This window comes from Anabrus simplex, chromosome 1 (assembly GCF_040414725.1).
Source record: "Anabrus simplex isolate iqAnaSimp1 chromosome 1, ASM4041472v1, whole genome shotgun sequence".
NCBI classification, from domain to species: Eukaryota; Metazoa; Arthropoda; class Insecta; order Orthoptera; family Tettigoniidae; genus Anabrus; species Anabrus simplex.
Genome location: NC_090265.1, coordinates 994,996,131 through 995,020,462, shown reverse-complemented (window position 1 = coordinate 995,020,462; position 24,332 = coordinate 994,996,131). Strand labels below are relative to the sequence as shown.

Genomic DNA, 24,332 nt, shown 5'->3' with positions numbered 1-24,332 from the left:
ATGAATGGCAAGGGTTGGTCAAGAACTGCTCAGTTATTTCGACTTGAAAGACTTAGGTGATGTAAAACATTATTTGGGACTCCAGATTGAATGAAAACCAGATGGATCATTTTTTGTTAAACCAGAGGTAAACAATTGTGAAACTACTCGATGACTACGGATTATCAGAAGCAAAGCCAGCAGTTACCCCAATGGAAATGAATTTCCCATCTGCAGAAACATCTTGTAGTCCAGATCTAGAAAACAATACAGTGTACAGAAAGGCAATAAGATCTTTAATGTATTTAAGTACAGTATCAAGGCCTGACATCAGTGCGGCAGTAGGCATTCTTAGTCGTCGTGTTGAAAGACTAAAGCAAAGTGAATGGAATGCTGTGAAGAGGGTAATGCATTACCTTGCTGCAACAATCGATAAGAAACTGCACTTATCTTCACACGGAAATTTAGAGTTGAAATGCTATGTGGATGCTGACTGGGCGAGTGACAGGATGAATCGAAAATCGACAAGTGGGTATGTATTCCCACTCGGAAAGGGGACAATTGCCAGGTCTAGTCACAAGCAAACATCTGTTGGAAGGTCATCAACAGAAGCAGAGTATGTTGCAGCGTCTCTAGCTAGTCGGGAGTTATTGTGGCTCAAGCAGTTAATCAAAGATTTCAGTATACAGATTGCTAAGCCTATCAACATATTCGAAGATAACCAAGGTTGCATTCGACTGACTGAATCGAGTGTCTCTGGAGCTCAAACTAAACATATCGATGTCTGTCATCATTTGTTACGGGATCTGCATGAGAAGGAAATTATAAATGTTCAATACTGTCCTTATAATATGATGTTGGCAGATTTATTTACAAAACCGTTACATCAGGAACCATTCAATCGGTTTTTGGAAGAATTAGGTTTCTCAGAGTGCTGAACTTTTGAATCTGCGTCAGCGAGAAGGGGTGAAGGAAACGCTTCTCTTAGATGTCAAAAGAAGCCGACATCTTTGACTATGTCAACGTCATACAGCGGCGCTGGACTTCACTCCACATTCTTCCATTGTTCTATGTGTATTCCCCGGGTATGTTTTGAAACTCAATATAAATAACAGCTGTTTGTTTTATGCTGGGAAGTAGTAATGGGACATTCGATTCATTTTACTGAATCAATTCATTTGATTCCGTTCACGTTACTGAATCGATACAGTGATCTGATTCACAGCACATTAGTCACCGCTCCTACTGCATCTGTGTAGTATGTACTGGTAAGACAGCATTCAGTGTTCGCTGCTCCACTCTGGTCTTCATACTTAGAAAGAGAATGCTAGTCACTCTAATACATTAAAGGTTTCCGGTGATGCAGGATGGGAAAGGTCTGGGATTAGGAAGGTAGCAGCCAAGGCCTTAATTAAGGTACAGTCCCAGGATTTCCTGGTGTAAAAATGGAGAAACTACAGAAAACCATCTTAACGGCTGCCGATGGTGGGATTCGAACCAACCATCCCCCGAATGCAAGCGCATAGCTATGCGATACTAGCCACATGTCCAACTCGCTCAGTCATTTTTGAAAATATGTATTTTTCTATCAGCAGAGAATTTTTTTAAATCGTCATATTTTGTATAGGCTACCCGAGATGTATAGTAGTCTACTGGTTTTCTGATTCAACATACTGTTGATTAAGTTATTGTGTCAGTCGGCTCACTTACTGTCCACATATTATTGAAGTTTTGTGCAACGATGTGACATACGAACTGAGGGAATACAGAGTCGTTCTTCCCAATATAAAAGAGGTACTTTTGAGTGGTCATGAGCATGACTCATAGCCATACGGCAGGCTAGAGTCGGGTTTAATTAATTGTCAAATGTCAACTAAGTAATAATACTAAGATTCATTAAACTAATAAATAGTATAACCTAATAGCCTAGCTACTTACTAGCTACTTTAGAATTATGTTTAGACTACCTTTTTAACACTGCAAATAAATCCATCTATTATTTAAACCTCCCTGTAAGAAGAGGACAGTGAATGCAATGAACCGTGTGTGTGTTGTCTCGCTAATCCATGAATGCATACGATTCTTTCGGTGTGCCATGATTCACTGTCTCGTTCCAGTGAAAGCTCGGCTTCCTGCCAGCACTCTCCGCTGGGAGTAAGCTAAATCGTGTGCCGTGAGCTCGCCGTTCCTGTGAATCGATTCACTCAGACACTTGAATGAATCGATACGTGCATTCAGTAGCCAACTGGGAAGTAAGTGTGTGTTCTGCTATTTAATTTTCATCAGATTTAAAGATTTTAGGAATGTATTGTCGCTTTCAGCAGTTTTGTTACTCTCCTAAAAGCTTAACATTTTAGCACATTCACCCTTTTCCATTCCACTCATTTATCACTTCACTTCTTGCAACATGCCTCATCTTGGACATCACATATGCCAGTTCTTTGCCCTACTATTGTGATCTGGAGATGATCTGCAGATAAACCCAGTAAGCTTCTTTTTATTCTTCATTGATAGATCTGAAGTTGGTTCATCTGTTCCTCTGTTGGGGAACCATAAGTTCAGACCAATTCCTTCTCCTTGACCATGACTCATCTTGGACATCAAGTATGCTAGTTCTTTGCTTTACTGGGTTCCAGAGATGACCTCTCAAATATACCCATTAAGTTTCTTTTCATCTATGACCGACAGATTCTGAGTTAGTTCATCTGTTTCACTGATAGGGAACCATGTGTCAGAATAGTGTGTGAGAAGAAGTAGGACATCCCTCTTGATGTTCAGATGAATTGTCGCTAGAATGAAGCGAAGTAGCCAGTGCTTGTTCCAGGCATTCTCTTGATCTCTTTATTCAGACTCCTCTAGAAGAATACCACCTGTTTTCAGTTTACATTTACGTCTTCCTCGAGGCTACAGTATTTGTCATTAACGTGGCCTCTGCTTCATCGGAAGTCCTACTTGTTACAGTGTTAATACAAGTCCTTCAATATGAACTGAAATTACATGATTCTCTGAAAATAGGACAATATCATCTGCAAAGATTTCAATGAATTTTGAGTGAGTGATCAATTTAAATAATATATAACAACATTTGTTAGATAGGAAAATAAGTAAAATTGATTGTTTAGAAAACTGACAAGTCATTAATTTAATCTGAACATACCAAAACAGTGCAAAAAAGGAAACAGAATTAAACAGAAGTACAAGATTAGTATACTGCTACCACCACCACCACCACCACCACCACCACCACCACCACCATTTATCATTCATGTTTTCAACTGACTAAAGTTCAGTCAAGTCAACAGGCAATTACGAGTGCTTAAAATTAAAATCTACACAACAATAATTTCATTCCTAAACATACTGTAAGTAGTTGTAAATTTGTTTGCCTTTCAAGTTGATAACGATGTGTAAATTGATTAAATATTAAAACTTCCTATGATATAAGCTACTAGGATGGTAATTATCAATAAAATAAAAAGTGTATAATCATGGAAGAAAATGAGTTGTTCTATTGAAATGGCATATGGCTTTTAGTGCCGGGAGTCTCCGAGGACAAGTTTGGCTCGCCAGATGCAGGACTTTTGATTTGACTCCCGTAGGCAACCTGCGTGTCGTGATGAGGATGAAATTATGGTGAAGACGACACATACACCCAGCCCCCCGTGCCAGCAAAATTAACCAATTGAGGTTAAAATATCCGACCCTGCCGGGAATCGAACCCGGGAACCCTGTGGCCAAAGGTCAGCACGCTAACTAATTAACCATGGAGCCGGACGTTGTTCTATTAATGGAGAGGCACTATTTTGTAAGTCTCTGTTCTCGCTGAGCCGGCCTTAGGACACCTCATTTATTTTGTCTGATTTCATAAACGGTCTTCATCTATGTAAGTTTTGCTTAAAACCCACCAAAAATCTGGCAACATTGGACCTCCTCTTCTCACCAGTAACTAGTGTTAGTGTAACTGTTGGTAGAAACATTCTTAGCGCTGATTGACCATGGCTCAATCAAAGCTACCCTCAGCCTACCTGCTTATAGACATACTGCGAGGCAAGCATTTCCTCTATGGAGTAAAGTGAACTGGCTAGTTGTCAACCATGACATGTCATCCTTCCCTTGGTGCAGGTTATCAGCTGAGCGTGACGTCAACAGTGCAGTTTCCCTGTTTGAGGATTTAATATTTACCACTATTAAACAGCATGTACCTTTCTCTAAACCCAGAACACACAAATATTCCCCCTGGCTGAGTGCCGAAACTAAATCGCTACTAAAGAACAAAACCTGTGAGTTGTCACTTTGGAAGTCTATCCCCAATTTACACTTGTATAATACTTTTAAACACCTCAGGAAAATTTCAAAATCGCATCTTAAGAATGACTACAACCGGCACATCACTTCTGTAACTAGAAACCTTAAAAACCCTAAAAAATTTTGGACCATCATTTCATCATGTAGAAAGTCACCCCGGATGTCACTGAATCTTAAACTACATAGTGATGACGTTCCAACTGAATTAAGATCTCAAAAATTCAATGAGTACTTTCACTCCACCTTTACCCCTCCCGCACCTACCACAGAACTACCGCAGAACAATATTGTTTGCAGTTGCTCACTGTCACAAATATCACCGACCCCTAACAAAGTTCAAAATATTCTCAATAGTCTCCCAACAAACTGCTCCTATATTCCTCAAAACTACTTCTACAATGCAATGTGTGAAAAAGAGGAGTCGGCAGTGGATTATTCTTTCAAGGACAGAGGATTGTACTGGAACGGTAGATATTGGGCGGTATGATGAGATATCAGGTTTGTTGCCAGATTTGAAAATAGGTGCGATATCAGCTTGTTACCAGCTGTCGGAGAATGTACCAGTAGCCAGCCATACACAGGTTTAAAATTGTAGATAGTGGTGCACGGAGAGATACAGAAGTAAAGAAATGCAAAAGAAAATCATGCCTCACTAACCTCACAGTTCTCAATCACATCATTTCAGCAATAGAAAATAAATCTCAGATGTAATCTTTCACACCTATTTTCAAATCTGACAACAAACATGATATCTCATCATACCGCCCAATATCTACCGACCATTCCAACACTATCATCTGTCCTTGAAAGAATAATCGACCGCCGAATCCTCTTTTTCACACAGCCGTACCTATCTGAAGAACAAAACAGATTCACTCCCGGAAAATCATGCCTCACTAACCTCACAGTTCTCCTCCTGCACGTTGCTTTACGTCGCACCGACACAGATAGGTCTTACGGCGACGATGGGACAGGGAAGGACTAGGAGTGGGAAGGAAGCGGCCGTGGCCTTAATTAAGGTACAGCCCCAGCATTTGCCTGGTGTGAAAATGGGAAACCACGGAAAACCATTTTCAGGGTTGCTGACAGCGGGTTTCGAACCTACTATCTCCCGAATACTGGATACTGGCCGCACTTAAGCGACTGCAGCTATCGAGCTTGGTCTCACAGTTCTCAATCACATCATTTCAGCAATAGAAAATAAATCTCAGATGTAATCTATACAGATCTGGCCAAAGCATTTGACCCAGTGGATCACGCACTACTTCTTCATAAGCTCACTACCCGATTTAATATCCATGGCGTCTTGTCATTGATAAGTTTTCTCTCTGGCAGAAAACAGAGTGGTACTCCCTGAATCTGTCTCATCATGGTTATCTGTGTTATCAGTGGTATCTCAGGGCAGTATTCTGGGGCCCCTGCTCTTTGTTCTCTATATCGACGACATAATTCTTTGCACCCAAAATAGTCACTGTCCCCCCCCTCTTGTACACCGACAGCCTGACAATCCTAAGAGAAGTGTCTACGCCAGATGACTGTGATGAATTACAGACTGTTCTCAATTTGTGTGGTGACTAGTTTAAGAAATGGAATCTTTCTCCCAATGTTAAGAAGTGCAATACAATCTCCTTTTCATTGCTAAAGCAAGGAATGAACACTGCCTATACCATCCAGGGAAATACATTGCAATCGGCTTCTCAGGTAAGAGACCTAGGTGTTATAATAGGCTGTAAACTAACCTTCACTGCTCTTATTCAGACTATAAAATCCTGTGCTATGCGTACCCTAGGCATTCTTTACACGTTCACTGAAATTAATGATATTAACGCCTTAAAATTATACTCTGCCTTGTATATTCTCTCCATTATTGTCTTTTGTTCCCCTATTTGGTCCTCATCTGCTATCATAAACATACCTCAACTAAATAGTATTTTTAACTTTTTCACTTTCATTGTAAAGACTCGCAATCTGACATTATGAACTACCTGGGTATACTTGACCTGAGAAGCCATTTACAGTTCTCCGATCTGTTACCTTCACAAAATAATCAATGCCCACACCAAATGTAATACTCTTCCGGCGTACTTCCCTATACACGTTCTCCCCCGCCCTACACACAACCGGCGCACTCATGTGTCCCGACCTCGCCTAACCTTACAACCATGCTCTACCGTCTCCCTCTCTTGGTAACTCACTACCCGATATAGACATATTCACACCCTTCGCATCCTTCAAACAAAAAATTAAAAGCTTCCTTTGAAGTCCTCTCTAGGTTTCCATTTTCTTCCGTCCCTCCAACCCTCGACCTTAAATCTTCCTCATTTCTGTAATCGACACTTGCCAGTTATCGTTATTGTTGAAATTGTTAATTTATTGTTGTTACTTAATATTGTTGTTTATACCTTTATCTTTTATAATTATTTAAAATTATTATTATCGGTGTAAAATGGCCCCCATAGGCTGTATCTAATAAATAAATAAATAAATAAATAAATAAATAAATAAATAAATAAATAAACTTTGCAAGTTATTTTATTACTGTTTCCCCAGGTCTGAGGATGACTACTTAACAATCAAAACATATAACTACCAAGTGAGCTGGCCGTGCAGCTTTGAGCTTACATTCGGAAGATAGTAGGTTCGAACCCCACTGTTGGCAGCCTTGAAAATGCTTTTCCGTGGTTTCCCATTGTCACACCAGGCAAATGCTGGGGCTGTACCTTAACTAAGGCCATGGCCAATTTCTTCCCACTCCTACTTCTTTCTTATCCCATATTATTATTAATAATATGTCCATCTGGCATTCGACTGTGCGGGGACCTGCGCTGCCAGGTGGATACTACTGCTGAGTACATAGTGCTCCCATCTCACTGGAGTTTTGGGATAATGTTGGGCTTTCAAGCATAATCGCACACATAAGAGGCCACTCCCAAAGCAACATGCACATCAAAAGTTTGGATTCTGTCTACAAATAAAACTCAATAAAAAAATAAAAAAGAAGAGGGGACCAGTAAGGCACATTACCCTTTTAGTCGCCTTCTACAACAGGCAGAGATTACTGTGGATGTATTCAGGCCCTCCCATCTACAGGGGGTACAACAAATAGTACCAAAGACACAATCCATTTCTGCGCCAAGGTCAGTTCTTTTAGTCGCTTCTTACAACATACAGGGGATACCGTTGGTGTATTCTTTGTCTGCGTCCCACACCTACAGGGGGTACAAATTTGTTTGGAACTGAATCCATATGAGTCCAATATACTTTGCTTACAACTCTTCCTGGAGGTGAGAAAATAAACAACTCTTATATTCCCAAAACATAGTCTTCCTGATTATATTAATATAATGTAAATATTTTAATGCAAATCATACATAGAACAAAACTTAAATTCACCTGTAATTCTTACATGGAAAATTAACAACTTTGGGTATAGAACTTCTTAATGCTCACACAATGGTTGCACACTTGAAGAATCTTATAAATCACAGGAAGACTCATAGGATGAAACAGGAGTATAGATCCTCCAAGTATGTGCACTAATGTCTACAGAAGCAACTAAACAAAAATAAATCATATAATGAAGTAAGGAAAGAGACACACCTTATATTCAGAATAGGCTAGTTATTTAAACATCAGACACACAATGAGAATCCAAAATAGCCATGTTCATGTACAATCCAAGAAATATCAATGGCATGGGCAAACCCGTCTATGGTGTGTGCCTTGCACTTAAGTACTAAAGAGATGATGTAGAATTTCTGGACTGTATTCTTATGACTCAGTGCTGTTGCTGCTGCTGCTGTTGCTGCTGCTGCTGATGATGATGATGATATTTCACTACGCTAACCATTCAGCCAACGAGCCGGATATCCAGTGATTATCTTCTAGAAGTACCGAGACATTTCAAGGTGTATCGATATTAATAGAAATAGATGACAAAGCTCATCAAAATTCATAAGCCCAGTCCACTAAGGCTCACTGTATACAGCATTACAGAAAATTAGCAAGTTATATGTGAAGAATACAATGATGCTTATTATTTAAAAATTTTAAACCTAAATATCTGTCTGAAGAACAGTAAAAAGTGCAGCTTATTTCTGTTGACTACTGAAAGATTTTAAATTTTAGCATTATTTTCCAATGGCCATAATACACAAGCCAGCAAACAAAAGAACACTTTGTAAAAAACAGAATAAACATAAATAAATAGAGGCAGCTTATGTTTAGCAAAGCAAAGAAACAAGTATTCAACAAATTTAGAGATAAGAAATCATAAATGCCACTCTATGAGCCACTTTTCAACCCCATTTGTTAGTCTTCGATTTTATTGCACCAAAAGCTTTTGCGATACCAGAGTGGAACCCAAAGATGTATAATTAATACAGGGCATAATTTTTTGTCAAAATAACAAAATTTCTTCAGTTTTTCACGCTTGTTGAATAAAGATACCACTTAGCCGAGAAGACACTGAGAGCTATCCTGTTAATCGAGAATGGATGAAGCATTTATATTGCTATGTGATTGGTGCATCATTTAGAAGTGCCCAACATGCTCCGAGACTAATTTGAGAAATTGTTATCTATCAGAGATGCCAGGGATCAGATCACCAGAAATCTATAACTGCCAAGGATGACAGGTTCTGCTTCTTTGGGTCTTAAGAGATAGCCACGCTACAGTAGTCCAGGCTAGAATTTGTCTCGAGGCAGTAAGAAACGTCACTGAAAGTGAGAGGACTGTTAGACAAAGTCTTCTGGAAGCCAATTTGAGTCAGCAAGACCTGCAACTAGTGTGCAGCTTACTCCTCAGCGTCGAGCAGTGCGATTTCAATTTGCCTGTCAATATCGGAACTGGACTGTGAACCAATAGTTAATTGTGCTCTTCGCAGATAAGATGTGATTCTGCATTCGGTCACCCGATGGCAAGGAGTAAGAAGGGATATTCACCCTGCAACATCTTGGAGAAGATGCTGTATGGAGGTGGCTTAGGTTTTGGGTGGAATCAGCTTTGAGGAGAAAATGAAGCTTGGAGGGGCTGTGAATGCATACCGATACATTGAGATGGTGTTAACAGAGTATGCAATCCCTTTGCTCCATTTGTCAGCAAAAACTTCAGACTGAGGCATGGCAACACCTGCCCCCACACTGCATGTTGCAAGTCAGAATAGGAATTTATTCCTCGATGTCAGGGTACAGACCTTGAAATGACAAGCTTGCAGCCCAGACCTCACTGCCATGGGCTATGCTTGGGCAAAACATCCAACGTCAAAATTTCGATACCCTGAATGAAATAAAATCAGCCCCATTGGAGGAGTGGATGGGCTTCCCCCAGGACTTGATCCAAGACCTTGTAGGTAGGGCCTAGCATGCACGGGACCTACAGTTTGTCATCATCAGGAGTGGAAATGTACAACAGAAGTGTGCGGAACGTGGTCTGTAACAGCAAGAGAATGTTTAGATTCATGCTTTCATGGCTTGTAACTGTAGACATGATAATAGGCTTCTGCTGTGTCAAGAAAACAAGGTTAAATTCTTTTCATTTTGCAGGGAACTTTGCTCCATGTCTTAAGAAAATTTTGACTGTCCACAAGGAAGACTTCTCCAATAATGAAGGTTTGAATTTAAGAATGCTTTACCTTTGGTCTATAGTAAGTGGTACTCCCTATGTCACCAGATGGCTCACTGTTAGCATTCCAAATGGGAGCTGACGACACCATCTAAGTTACAATCAAGTTTCTTGTAACACAATTTGTGTGTGTTGCGAAGTAACCACAAGGTCATCAGATGAATCAGAGACGAATGTGGTAGAAGAAATAAATAAAAATAATAATAAAATAATATAATAAAGTGCAAAAAAAAAAAAAATTCAGTTGCAAGATTTTGAATTAAAAATAAGCCAGTGTTCCTTTAATTCTATTTAGTGAAATTGCATATATTTGCAGCTTTTTTTTAAACACATCACAAGATATTGTTTTTTTAACCCACTTAACAATGAACTTTGATGATGAGAATAATGTGCACAGATACAGTCAATGCAATATATTGAGTAATCAATAAAAATTGGAAACAATCCACTTTTTTGCTGGTTAGTGTAGTTGCTATGATCCATTCAAATTTTCAGAATATTCATACGTTTTTGTTCATAATACAATTCAGCGAGATTTCAAGAAAATCCATGAAAAAGGGAGATGTTTACACAATTTTCTGAATGAATCAACACATATAACTCTCACACGAACAAACATTATCAGAGAGATTCCACCATCCTCGCCAATAAATGGGATAATGGCCACTAGGTGCATAAATTCAATAGCTACAAAAAGGAGTACTGAAAATTTGTGTAAATATTTCTTCTACTTTCCATCCACAACTTCTAGAGTTATCGTACGTGAAAACAATTTTATGAACCACACTCAACCCTCCTATATACAAAAGCAGAGCAAGCTTGTTGTTTCATGTGACAGTGAATGTAGTCATGGGACCTCCAGTTTCATATAGAATTCTAACCATATGCATCGCCTGTAATTCAAACAGCACCCACCATGATAAGAAGATATTGACAATGTTGTTTGACTATGATGACCCCTCCTCCTCACAGATACAAAAAACGTTGATATACAAACAAGTACAGCTTTTATGTTCTTTCATTAATTATGTAATTGCAGCTAATTACTTTCTTTTGAGCATTTTGGCACCTTCAAATACTGGACTATGCTGGGATCTAACTTGCCAACTTGGACTCAGAAGGCCAGCACTCTAGTATGTGCCACTTACCCAGCACACCAAAATTCAGCCTTTCCAATATTAGACGGCAACAGGTTTAAATCAAGCAAATATTAATCAAAATTCTGAGTGTGGTCCCCAATTAAAAAGTACTTTAAGCTGCTGATGAATACTAAAAATTATAAATGTTGAAAAGGAAGGGAAATAATATATATGACAGCATATACTGTGCATCCCCAATTCTTATGATGGTTATTATGAATCTTCTAATAACAGTTCAAATGACTGAGGAACAAAATAAACAATTTAATATTACGACGATTAGAGATACATTACCTTCAAATAACTTGCTATAAAACTCAAGTTCTTCAGGAGAAGTAGGCAACACAGGAATTCCATCCCTCTTTTTACGTATCCTGGAGGTCACATGATTAATTTCCACCGGCTCCGTTTCTTTGTCGTCTTCATCACTTTCCAGAAATACATCTGAGTAGAAGAGTATAAAATAATTAATAATAGTGTAGTATTAATAATATAGTTATGTTATTTAATGACTATATTAAATAAAATCAGTACCTTCATTATAGTAACTGCAAGAAGCATAAGAACAAAGAAAAATGTTCAGACTTATAATTCTGAGAATATGTTATGATGCTCTCATGCTGTTATTAGACTGGTTCGAATATGAAATTACAAATTTAAGATTCTTTGGGCTGCTGACCTAACTGATATCAGACATCTTCACAAATTAAAATGTCCTTTTTGCTGACAGTTTATATAATAAGGGAATTTGAGTGGAAATTCAAAACACTTACTGATAAATTGGCAAGTTACAAATACAACACAGATGCCAGACATTTAATAGACAAATTTAACAGCCACTCTACACAAAATTCAAGCTTTTAGAAACTTCTTTTGCATTACTCCAGGGCTAAAAATGGCTAGCTATAAAGTGACCCTCTACAGTTAGACATGGCCAAGGATAGGGTAACCAAATGCAAATAGATAAAAAATACGACAAAATTATTTAAAAAGGAGGAAAATGCTGCCCCCCCCCCCACAAAAAAAAGAGAACACAAAAATATAGTCTGAGAGTCTTTAGACATATAATTTTCACATACATAAACAAAATTTATCCATTTCCATATTACACAGTAATTTTTTTACTAAATTTAAACAATGAAACTAATTTACATGCCTTGCTGGTATTTTTCTGAAGATTCAGTTGGCCTTAGGAGTTTTGGCGTGTATAACAAATAAAAATATACAAGTGTAAATTCCTTTAGACTACTGTACATTGAACCATAAACAGAATTTTCACATATTCTACTTTGAAACTGTACCTATTATCAGTCCACTGTGCTGAGATCAATGAAAATAATCTTTCTACATTTGCACTGTGCCCTGATATTAAAAAAAAGTATTCTGCAAGTTTTAATAACTCTGAATAAACTTTGCCCATTTATGACTAGAAGGTAACTTGTTATATTCAGGGTCATTACTATTCTCATTCAGGAATGGTTTGAAAATGCAGAACTGATGAAAATATTTAAAATAAATTTGAAGGCCAAATATAGAATGTTTTTCAACATCACAATGATCAATGTTACTTTCAGTATCATCCATTTAAAACAGGATTCCTTCAAATCCAGACTATCTCCTGTCACCCGTCACACATTAACATAGCAGTGTTCTGACGGGGAATTGCTGAGAAAGAAGCTTGCAATATACAGAATGGTAAATAGCATCTATTATGGTCTGTTCAGGGTAACCTGTTGCCTGATGTAAACAACTCACAATACATACATAGAATAATCTTATGTACTGTACTGCATATCCATAATCACATTTCTATAACCGGTATCGATATGATATTGATGATGCCGTAGCGTAATAAAGAATACTTGTAAAAACAAAGTAGTAAACCAGATTACCTCAAATTAAGCAGATTCACTAAAATGGGAGGACATTTCATTTTCTTAAATAATCCACTCAGACCCCGGACAATGGTCTACAAAGAAGGACATGTCCGGATGAAAGAGGAGGGCTGGTCACTCTACCATGGATAAATCTGACCTGAATATGGTGTTAAATGAATTACTTTTTTTTTTTGGAATGGTATTCGTGGTTCAATTTGAATCTGCTCAAGTTACAATTTCACTGCATTATTTTATCTTTTTTGCTTGAAAATACTACTACTACTACTACTACTACTACTACTAATGATGATGATGATGATGATGATGATGATGATGATGATTATGATTATGATTATGATGATGATGATGATGATGATGATGATGATGATGATGATGATGATGATGATAATAATAATAATAATAATAATAATAATAATAATAATAATAATACCACAGAATGCAGGCTACTACGGAAGATCTAGGGTAACAGATGGGTTGGCGGGCAGGTTCCACTGAAATCTAATAAAAAAAAGTATACAGCAAGATGGAACAATTACAACAATTAGAAATGAGAAGATTCCAAGAGTGTGAGAAGGATCTGAGAGAGGTGGGCAATACGGGGGATAAAATCAATGACACGAATAGTTTCAGAAGGATGGTGAAAAGGTATGAAGGTTTATGGTGGAGACAGAAACCAGACGACAGAGAAGTCCTTTACCAGAGGAGTGGAAGAAAACGCTGATCGATGGGTTCACGAGATATTGGCATCAGTTCTTAAAACAAACGTAGCAACTGAAGTGCCCCATTTATATCTGGCAATGGAGGGTGCTGCTTGCTTAACATAGTGGGATTGTGGTTTGCAATGGAAGAACTAACTGTTAATGTAAGAGGTGCCTGAGTATTGCAATAGATCACTTAAGGGCTGTAAAGGCTACTTTACTCATAATTCTGCCAAGGATATATAACCTTTAAATAATGCTTTAAAATAATAAGGTATGATTCCCCTTGTGCCAACCATGAGTCATGACTCCAGAGAACGCTTTTTTTCTTTCTTTTGCTACCTTTCTAATGTCACTAACACATTGGGAAGGTTGGGAAAGGACTAGGATTGTGAAGGTAGCGGCTGTGGCCTCGAAAATGGGAAACAACAGAAAATCATCTTCAGGGCTGCCCACGGTGGGATTCAAAGCGACTATCTCCCAAATCCAAGCTCACAGTTGCACAACCCTAACCACACGGCAAACTTGCTCAGTCCATAGGAGAAAGATGAAAGTGATCAACCAAAGCATAATATAACAAATTTAAAGTTTGGAACTGAAAAAGAGAATGTTACCTGAACTTGACTCTTCTCAAATGAAATGCATGTATCTCATACTTTATTGCTGAGATTTATAAATTATGTTCTGATTATTGAAATTGAAGGAGCACTGCTTTAGTGTTATTCTTAGTTGTCATGGAATACTTCCCTCTATTTCTGGCGAAAAAATTGTTTCTTCCATTTTAAACGAATCGGTATGTCAAATGAACAATATAACATTGCTCTACTATAATGATAAAAAATGTAATAGAGTACAATCTTACACCTAGCACACTTGATCAACCATACAACTATGCATGTCGTGTGGAGCTTATGTGTCTTCAGTTTTGCACGGTAGTGACATGACACTAAGTCTAATATAGAAATAAAACAAATATATACACTAATAATATTTTCAATGGATAGATGGTACATGAAATCTGTATAAAATATTCTTTACCCAGATGGTTCTACTATTATGTTGATGGCCTGATGGGTGAACAGTATCGAACTAAGCCAAACATCACCTATGTGGCACGAAACTCAACATTATGAAATAAATATTGTCATTTCCTGGCAAAATGCCTCAATATTCACAAGCTCAGAAGCAGTGTATCCTAGATCTAGGTAAGCATGGTGTTTTCAGTGGTCCTGAAGCCAAGGTCAGATGCAGTGTTTCACCTTGAGTGACTTGCTATGTAATAAGACGTTGTCAAAAACAGAGAAAATTGATCATTGAAGAAGGAGTGGATTAAAGTATGTTTTTACTTCTGAGGACTTGTTGCTAATAATCTCAGAGGAGAATTCACATTTTTAAAACAATCCGGCTTAACACATTTGACGTGACATTCATGCGAGCATTGGCCAGGCCTTAAACTAAAATGACTAGACATTCAGACGCCGTGCCGAGTCGTATGTACTAGCTTATATTTTGATCACCCCTTCAAGGGTTTCCCTTTTGCGAACATCTATGTAGAGAGCAGGAATGTGGCTTGTTTACAGCTCTCCCTCTAAGAACTTGCACCATTATTTATTGCCTAATTGCAGCCTCTGAAAGCATGAACATTTCATCAGGTGGCAGTCATTCTCCTAGCCACGGCTCCGTGCGTAGTATAAGAAAGTGACAGCAATGCTACTGCTGAGTTAATTAAAGGCGTCTTAGATTCTGAGGACAGTGATGGTGATTATAATAACACTGAAGAAGGGATATGAAGTGAAAGTGGTATTTCATCTGATATGAGTGACAGTGAAATCGTACCTAAAGCCTGCGTGCGAAACCAGAAGAGTGACTGGGTGTGGGTTAGTAATAGAAATTTAATTTTTTGCAAGTTGCTTTACGTCGCACCGACACAGATACGTCTTATGCGACGATGGGACAGGAAAGGGCTAGGAATGGGAAGGAAGCGTCTGTGGCCTTAAGGTACAGCCTCAGCATTTTCCTGATGTGAAAATGGGAAACCACGGAAAACCATCTTCAGGGCTGCAGACAGTGGGGTTCGAACCGACTACCTCACGAATACTGCATACTGGCCGCACTTAAGTGACTGCAGCTATCGAGCTCGGTAATAGAGATTTAAGAAACCTATTATTCATTACTTTGCAGGCTCTCCAGGGGTATCAAGAGAACTGAGAGACAAATATTTAGATAATTCTGTATTGTAGTTGCCTGTATTTTTAGAGGTTATGGACCCGTCCTCCTCTGCGAACCATGTGACCTTGACGCGGTGGGGAGGCTTGCGTGTCCCAATGATGCAGATAGCCAAGCCGCAGGTGCAACCATATCGGATGAGTATCTGTTGAGAGACCAGACTAACGAATGGTTCATCGAAAGGGGGGTAGCAGCCTTTCGGTAGTTGCAAGGGCGGCAGTCTAGATGATGGACTGATACGGCCTTGTAATAATACTCAACATGGCTTAGCTGATACTGCTACACGGCTGAAAGCAACTGGAAACTACAGCCGTAACTAACTCCTGAGGACATGCAGCTCTCTCTGTATGAATGATGTACTGATGATGGCTTCCTCCCGGGTAAAATATTCCGGAGGTAAACTAGTCCCCAATTCGGATCTCCGGGTGGGGACTACATGAGAGGGGGCGATTATCAGGAAGATGGATACTGACATTCTGCGAGTCGGAGCGTGGAATGTTAGAAGTTTGAATTGTTGTGGTAGGTTAGAGAATCTGAAAAGGGAGATGGATAGGCTAAAGTTAGATGTAGTTGGTATAAGTGAAGTACGTTGGCAGGAAGAACAAGATTTTTGGTCAGGCGACTACCGAATTATCAACACAAAATCAAACAGGGGAAATGCAGGAGTTGGTTTAATAATGAATAAGAAAATAGGGCAGCGGGTAAGCTACTACGACCAGCATAGTGAAAGAATTATTGTCGTCAAGATAGACACCAAACCAATGCCCACCACAATAGTGCAAGTCTACATGCCTACTAGTTCAGCGGATGATGAAGAAATCGAAAGAATATACGAGGAGATAGAAGATTTAATACAATATGTAAAAGGTGACGAGAATCTAATTGTGATGGGAGACTGGAATGCAGTGGTAGGCCAAGGAAGAGAAGGTAGTACAGTAGGAGAATTTGGATTGGGACAAAGGAACGAAAGAGGAAGTCGGCTGGTTGAATTCTGCAATGATCATAATTTAGTCCTTGCCAATACTTGGTTCAAACACCACAAACGACGGCTGTATACGTGGACGAGGCCTGGAGACACTGGAAGGTATCAAATAGACTTCATTATGATTAGGCAGAGATTCAGAAACCAAGTGTTGGATTGCAAAACTTTCCCAGGAGCAGACGTGGACTCTGACCACAACTTGTTGGTCATGAAATGCCATCTTAAGTTGAAGAAATTGAAGAAAGGAAAGAATGCAAAAAGATGGGATCTAGACAAGTTGAAAGAAAATAGTGTGAGGGATTATTTCAAGGAACATGTTGCACAAGGACTAAATGAAAAGGCTGAAGGAAACACAATAGAGGAAGAGTGGAGAGTCATGAAAAATGAAGTCAGTAGGGCTGCTGAAGAAATGTTAGGAAGGAAGAAAAGATCAACTAAGAATCAGTGGATAACTCAGGAGATATTAGACCTGATTGATGAATGACGAAAATACAAGAGTGCTAGAAATCAAGAGGGCAGAAAAGAATACAGGCGATTAAAGAATCAAGTGGATAGAAAGTGCAAGGCAGCTAAGGAAGAATGGCTGAAGGAGAAGTGCAAGGATGTCGAAGGCTGTATGGTCCTGGGAAAGGTGGACGCTGCATACAGGAAAACCAAGGAAACCTTTGGAGAAAGGAAATCTAGGTGTATGAATATTAAGAGCTCAGATGGAAAGCCACTTCTAGGGAAAGAAGACAAAGCAGAAAGATGGCAGGAGCATATCCAACAGTTGTATCAAGGTAAAGATGTAGATAATTTGGTTCTGGAACATGAAGAGGCTGTTGATGCTGATGAAATGGGAGACCCAATTTTGAGGTCAGAGTTTGACAGAGCTGTGAGTGACATCAATAGGAACAAGGCACCTGGAATTAATGACATTCCCTCTGAATTACTGACGGCCTTAGGAGAAACCAGCATGGCAAGGTTATTTCATTTAGTGTGCAAGATGTATGAGACAGGAGAAGTCCCATCCGATTTTCGGCAGAATGTTGTTATACCTATTCCTAAGAAAGCCGGTGCTGACAGGTGTGAAAACTACCGCACCATTAGTTTAGTATCTCATGCCTGCAAAATTTTAACACGTATTATTTACAGAAGAATGGAAAAACAAGTTGAAGCTGAGTTGGGAGAAGATCCATTTTACTTCAGAAGAAATGTAGGAACACGTGAAGCAATCCTCACTTTATGTCTGATCTTAGAGGATCGAATCAAGAAGGACAAACCCACATACATGGCATTCGTAGATCTAGAAAAGGCATTCGATAATGTTGATTGGACCAAGCTATTTATGATTCTGAAGATGATAGGGATCAGATACCGAGAACGAAGAATTATCTACAATCTGTATAAAAATCAGTCTGCAGTGATAAGAATCGAGGGCTTTGAAAAAGAAGCAGCAATCCACAAGGGAGTGAAGCAAGGCTGCAGTTTGTCTCCCCTCCTTTACAATGTTTACATAGAACAGGCAGTGAAGGAAATCAAAGAGAAATTTGGAAAGGGAATCACAGTACAAGGAGAGAAAATCAAAACCTTGAGATTTGCCGATGATATTGTTATTTTATCTGAGACTGCAGAAGATCTCGAGAAGTTGCTGAATGGTATGGATGAAGTCTTGGGTAAGGAGTACAAGATGAAAATATTAAGTCCAAAACAAAAGTAATGGAGTGCAGTCGAACGAAGGAAATATTAGATTAGGAAATGAAGTCTTAAAGGAAGTAGATGAATATTGTTACTTGGCTAGTAAAATAACTAACGATGGCAGAAGTAAGGAGGACATAAAATGCAGACTAGCACAAGCAAGGAAGAGCTTTCTTAAGAAAAGAAATTTGCTCACTTCAAACAATGATATCAGAATCAGAAAGATGTTTTTGAAGACTTTCGTGTGGAGCGTGGCATTGTATGGAAGTGAAACATGGACGATAACTAGCACAGAAAGAAAGAGAATAGAAGCTTTTGAAATGTGGTGTTACAGAAGAATGCTGAAGGTGAGATAGATCGATCGAATCACGAATGAAGAGATAATGAATCGAATTGGTGAGAGGAGATCGATTTGGCTAAATTTGACGAGAAGAAGAGATAGAATGATAGGGCACATCTTAAGACACCCAGGACTTGTTCAGTTGGTTTTTGAAGGAAGTGTAGGTGGTAAGAACAGTAGGGGTAGACCAAGGTATGAATATGACAAGCAGATTAGAGCAGATGTAGGATGCAATAGTTACGTAGAAATGAAAAGGTTAACACAGGGTAGGGTGACATGGAGTGCTGCATCAAACCAGTCTATGGACTGTTGACTCAAACAACACATGGACTCGTCGTTACCTACATTGCGTGGAAGCAAATATTTACGCTATGGAACAATTATCGGACCCACATGGAAAAAGACTGTGAAAAGTGGTTTGACATTAATGAGGATGAAATTAAGGCCTTCTTTACCCTCTGCATTCTGATGTCCCAGGTTCATAAGCCTAGCATCCAATTACAGTACATTAGAGCAAAAACAAATGTACTCAGACCCCAATTTCTCGAGACAATGAGTAGTGTGAATTGTCTCTACATATACTTCGTTCTAACATCCGTGTTGTCGAGTACAATTATTTTGAATGCTTCACTAAAAACTGTGCGTGAAAATTCTGGTTGCTGTTCCATTTATGGCATTTATTTCAGAGTGGTGCACAGTAGTTCTGAACAGGTGGCTTACTCATGTTGAGGACGATTTAAATCTAATTTCTAAGCAAGCGTGCGGGCCCATTAAACCTGAAGTCATTGGGTTAAGGAAATACCCAATTTCTCAATACAGTTTAACCTCAATAACTTGAACCTCTGCTATTCAAAATTTTCATAACTTCAATTCCCTTGGCCACCTGTCCTATTCTTCAAATTCTATGATACAAATTTCTCGATTTCTCAAAGCAAAATGTTTCCTAACTAGAAGCAGAAAATATTCTGTAACTCAGCATTTTGTACAACAATAACTGTGAAATACAGCATTTATGGTTTGTATGTTACTGTTTCTGCCGGCCCCGTGACGTAGGGGTAGCATGCCTGCCCCTTACCCGAAGGCCACGGGTTTGATTCTTGGCCAGGTCAAGGATTTTTACCTGGATCCGAGGGCTGGTTCGAGGTCCACTCAGCCCACATGATTAGAATTGAGGAGCTACATGACAATGAGATAGTGGCTCCGGTCTAGAAAGTCGAGAATAACGGCCGAGAGGATTCAACGTTCTGACCACACGACACCTTGTAATCTGCAGGGCTTCGGGCTGAGCAGCGGTCGCTTGGTAGGCCAAGACCCTTCAGGGCTGAAGTGCCATGGGGTTAGGTTTTTTATGTTACTATTTCTAAACACATTACCAGGTATTGCCGTACATCTTTCCATCCAACCTCGCTATGTTTACACAGTGGCTTATCTCTCCACCCCTGGCGTGCTGACCATAGTCAGCCATGACAGACAGTGAAAGTATGATAAAGCTCTACGGCCCAACCCACTGCAAGTACAAGGAAAACCTCTGTGTCTTCTTCACCAGTCATTCGGTGTCTGCTTACAGTCCTGCAAGTGTAAAACATAGAGAAACACAAAATGATGTGTCTAAGTCTCAGTGATAAAGTATGAGTGATAAGTGAAGTGGAGAGGGGTCAGAAAAAGGAGGATATTGTAGCTGTGTATGGAATTCCTACTAGCACACTATCTACAATATTAAAGATGGAGACACTATTAACTTGGCGGTAAATGAATCACGATTTACACCACAGAAGAGACATAAAACATCAAGTTTCCCAGAGACTGTAGAAGCTATGATTGAATGGGTGATACATGCGAGAGACAAAAACAATCCAATCACTGGTAGCTTGGTTTGTGACAAAGCAGAAAAGTTTGCTAAAGACTTAGGTTATGGATCTTTTCAGGCCAGCTCTGGATAGCTGGAAAAATTTCATGCCTGAATGGAATCGTACAAATGGTAATATCGGGTTAAAGTGCTGCAGTCAGTGAAGTGGACAGCAAACATGCAAACATTACCGAGAAAAGTTTCACCTGCTCTGTTAGAGAAATACGATCCTAATGAAGTGTTCAATACTGCTTTCTTATACAGATGCTCGCCTAGACAGATATTAGTGTTTCAGGGGGACAAAAAGTAAAGAAAGGATTTCAGTGATGACAGAAACAAAAGATTAAAACTGCTATTGTGATAGGAAAATCAGCAAAGCTTCACCGCTTTTTTTTTTTTTTTTTTTTTTTTTTTTTTTGGGTAAGAAGTCATTACAACGAAAGCAGCAGGAAGTCATGGATGACAAATTTAATTTATCACTCAGGAGCTGAAGGCAGTGTGCATAATCTTCTAGACAATGAACTTAACATCCAAACCATGGCCCAAGGACTACAGGGAGATCAAAATCTTGAAATACCACTATAAGAAGAGAACTCTTCAGAGAACCTTGAGAGGAATTTAATCTGATAAGTCATTAATGAACATAAATCTACTACAGTCAGTAACAACTCTGAGCAAATCGTGGGTTGATGTGAAACAGGAAATACATCTTTAACTACTTCTGTAAAGCAAAATTTTCACAAGGTGGCTCATGAGCTGCAGAACAGGAGGAAGTCAAATCTGTTCCTGAAGAATGGGAGGAGTATCAGCAGGTCATCAACTGTGAAGCTGATTTTGAGGCTTATGTAAACTGTGGACTCTAATGTTATAGTGGATGAGCACCCAATGGATAAAAATTCCATCAACTTTGCAAGAAAAAAGAAGATGATGATGATGATGATGATTTCCAACACGACGCTTGCAAGAGTTGGGAGCAGCAAGAGCCCTTACCTGTACCATTACCAGAGGCTATTTTTCGGTTCAACATAATAATGTTTACACGGTAATAAAATGCTGTTGAAAACTATGTAGAAGAAACGTTTAAGAGTAAAAAGAGAAGAAACAAACAGATATTCCCACCCCCAATGTGTTAACAGAAGTACACTATGTTCATGTTCCACTACAGCATGTATTTTGTCTTGAACAAGTTGCTATATATGTTGTAATTAAAAGAGGAGATGGTTTTATATGGTTAAATAATTTTGTATATGATAACAGTCCATAGATGCATGTTATTCGATTATGTGCTATACTGTGCATGCTCAAAGACATTCTCTATATCTCGAAAGTTTGATAACTCGAAACCAAATTCATCTCTTGCATGTTTAGAGATAGTCTGGGATGTCATAGGGGTGCCAAACACGGGGTTCTCTCGAATTACCATTGAGCTTATCGGCTTGCATTTGTTGCTTTGAATGAAGACAGTGATTGGCATTGCATCATCCTTTCAGATTAGGTAAACAAGGATGCTTACATCTATCGCAGGTATTTACAGAGCCTTGTTCACTGGTATGCAGGCATATGACCGATATTCATAGACAGCTCTAAAGTTAGAGAAAATGTTGTATGCTCATTTGATTATGATAATGTCAGCATCCAGATTTCACTACAGATTATCTGCAGTGTACACACAGTGAAACCTCTCCAGATGACCACCTTCTCAACCAAACCCTCTCTTTCCACAAACATATTCTCCAGAACGGAATTATCACTCAATTAGGCTAATACGCTTTTTTAAAATCTCTTTTTAAGATGACCACTTATTTTAGTCTTAAAATCCTTATGTAGCCCCTTGAATGTGACCATCTTTGGTTTAAAAACCAATGTTGCAAACTACTTGCATATCATCAATTCTACTTTCTCAGTAAAACAGGATACTGCGTGTACAAGCACAATTTTTAAAATGCTATTTATTCGGGGCTTTGACCTACGAAGATCTTTTGCCCCTACTTTGCACCATACGTTATGAACCTGTGTGTATTTGGAAATGGTGGGTAAAGTGTTGAATGTGAGGAAAGGAACATTAAGGACGACCCAAACACCCAGTCCCCAGGCCAGGGATATTCATCATTTACAATTAAAACCCCTGACCTGGCCAGGAATTGAACCCATGGCCGCCGGGTGACAGGCGGACGCGTTGCCCCGTACACCATGGGGCCGAATGTACAAGCACATAGTGGTGACTATTTTTTGTGTGCCGTCCGTCCGTCCATACAGTACTGTACTTTCACCCCCTCGTCTGCAGTATACAAACTCAAGGCCGCTAGAAAACATCTCTATTGTAAGAAGCTCGACCTGCAGCTGTATGACACTGGAAATTGATTGAGTGACCCACTTTCCTCTTGCATGAGAGTTGGAACAGATAATAAGTTATTGTACTTCGCGTTGTTAAAATCTTAAGAAACAGACTGGTGATTGTCCCGTCTTAGTCACAGCAAGTCGTTAAATCAAAGAGAAAGGGCATGTTCTTTCTCTAAAAAGAAAGAATTTCCGTGATTAAAGAAAAAAAAAAGGACAATCACAATGGGACTTAGCAAATCCATTTAACTGTGAGAAAATCAAATTCAAATACAGTTGCAAACCATAACCATTACTAGGAGTGGCACAAAAATGCAAATAGAGGGGCAAAGAAAAGAACTTGTAAATGATGCTTTGTTTAGAGTGGTTTAACTACACTTGAGACAAGGGATTTTAATAATGGAATACGTGAGAATTCTTGAGGTACTGTTCCTGCACATATGCTGTATTTGTAGATTACATCTGACATAATTAGTAAATAGTTTTAAATACTGTTGAAATTATGTTCAATGCTTCTGTTTACATTAAGGCCATCGTAATTAATTACAACATATTGCTATGCACATTATGTGGTGGTGGCCTGTTGTTCCCTTTAAAGAAGACACCCTCCCCTCTAAAAGACAAATTTGACGAATTTCGTGGTTTTTCGTCTGATTGTCTTGCTGAGCTTTTCATTATTATAGAGGCTCTGCAATTTACCCTTACATATGAGTAAGGCCAATTTCTCAACCTGCAGACTCTTTAAGCACAATCCAGTATAGAGATTCCTGTTACTTGCAAACAGGACTGTGTGTGCTGGCTCCAGAATCACCCTTGCATAGCTTCCTTGTCACATCTGGATAACGGGAAACAGGTCTTCACGGAGAGAAAATTTAGTTTAATGCAGCTTGAGTACATATCACATATCTAAGCACTCCTACCCTCCAATGAATTCATGAGGGGTTAATTTCTCGAAGGTCTACTTCCTCATATAAGTGCATGGGTGTTTAGAGTAAATAAAACCTTAACCCGTCAGAAACATTTGATCTCCAACAAGGCAAACACAAAATTATTGCTGATTTTGTCTTTCGCTTTCTCAATCTGATTTATTAAGGATTTCTAAATTTATCCAGCAAATTCCCCAATTATTCGGTGTGGATTATCTAAACATAGTCTAGTGATTAAAAAAAATGCCTGAAGTAATGTATTCTGTTATAATTATAGGGGATGTTTTCAGTTACAATGCACCATTGTGCATGTGATTAATGTTTTACTGCCAGAAGATGCTATGGATACCATTTTCA

General features: G+C 38.9%; 1 protein-coding gene across 3 annotated transcripts in view; it reads right to left on the bottom strand.

Moving 5' to 3' along the window:
* Nucleotides 1-24,332, bottom strand: part of LOC136857877 (uncharacterized) — a 177,402-nt gene that overhangs the window by 53,938 nt on the left and 99,132 nt on the right. For all 3 annotated transcript variants that reach the window (XM_067136903.2, XM_067136904.2, XM_067136905.2), the window contains one exon: nt 11,340-11,489. In XM_067136903.2, coding sequence (XP_066993004.2) covers nt 11,340-11,489 — 150 coding nt within the window. The remainder of the gene's footprint in view (nt 1-11,339; nt 11,490-24,332) is intronic.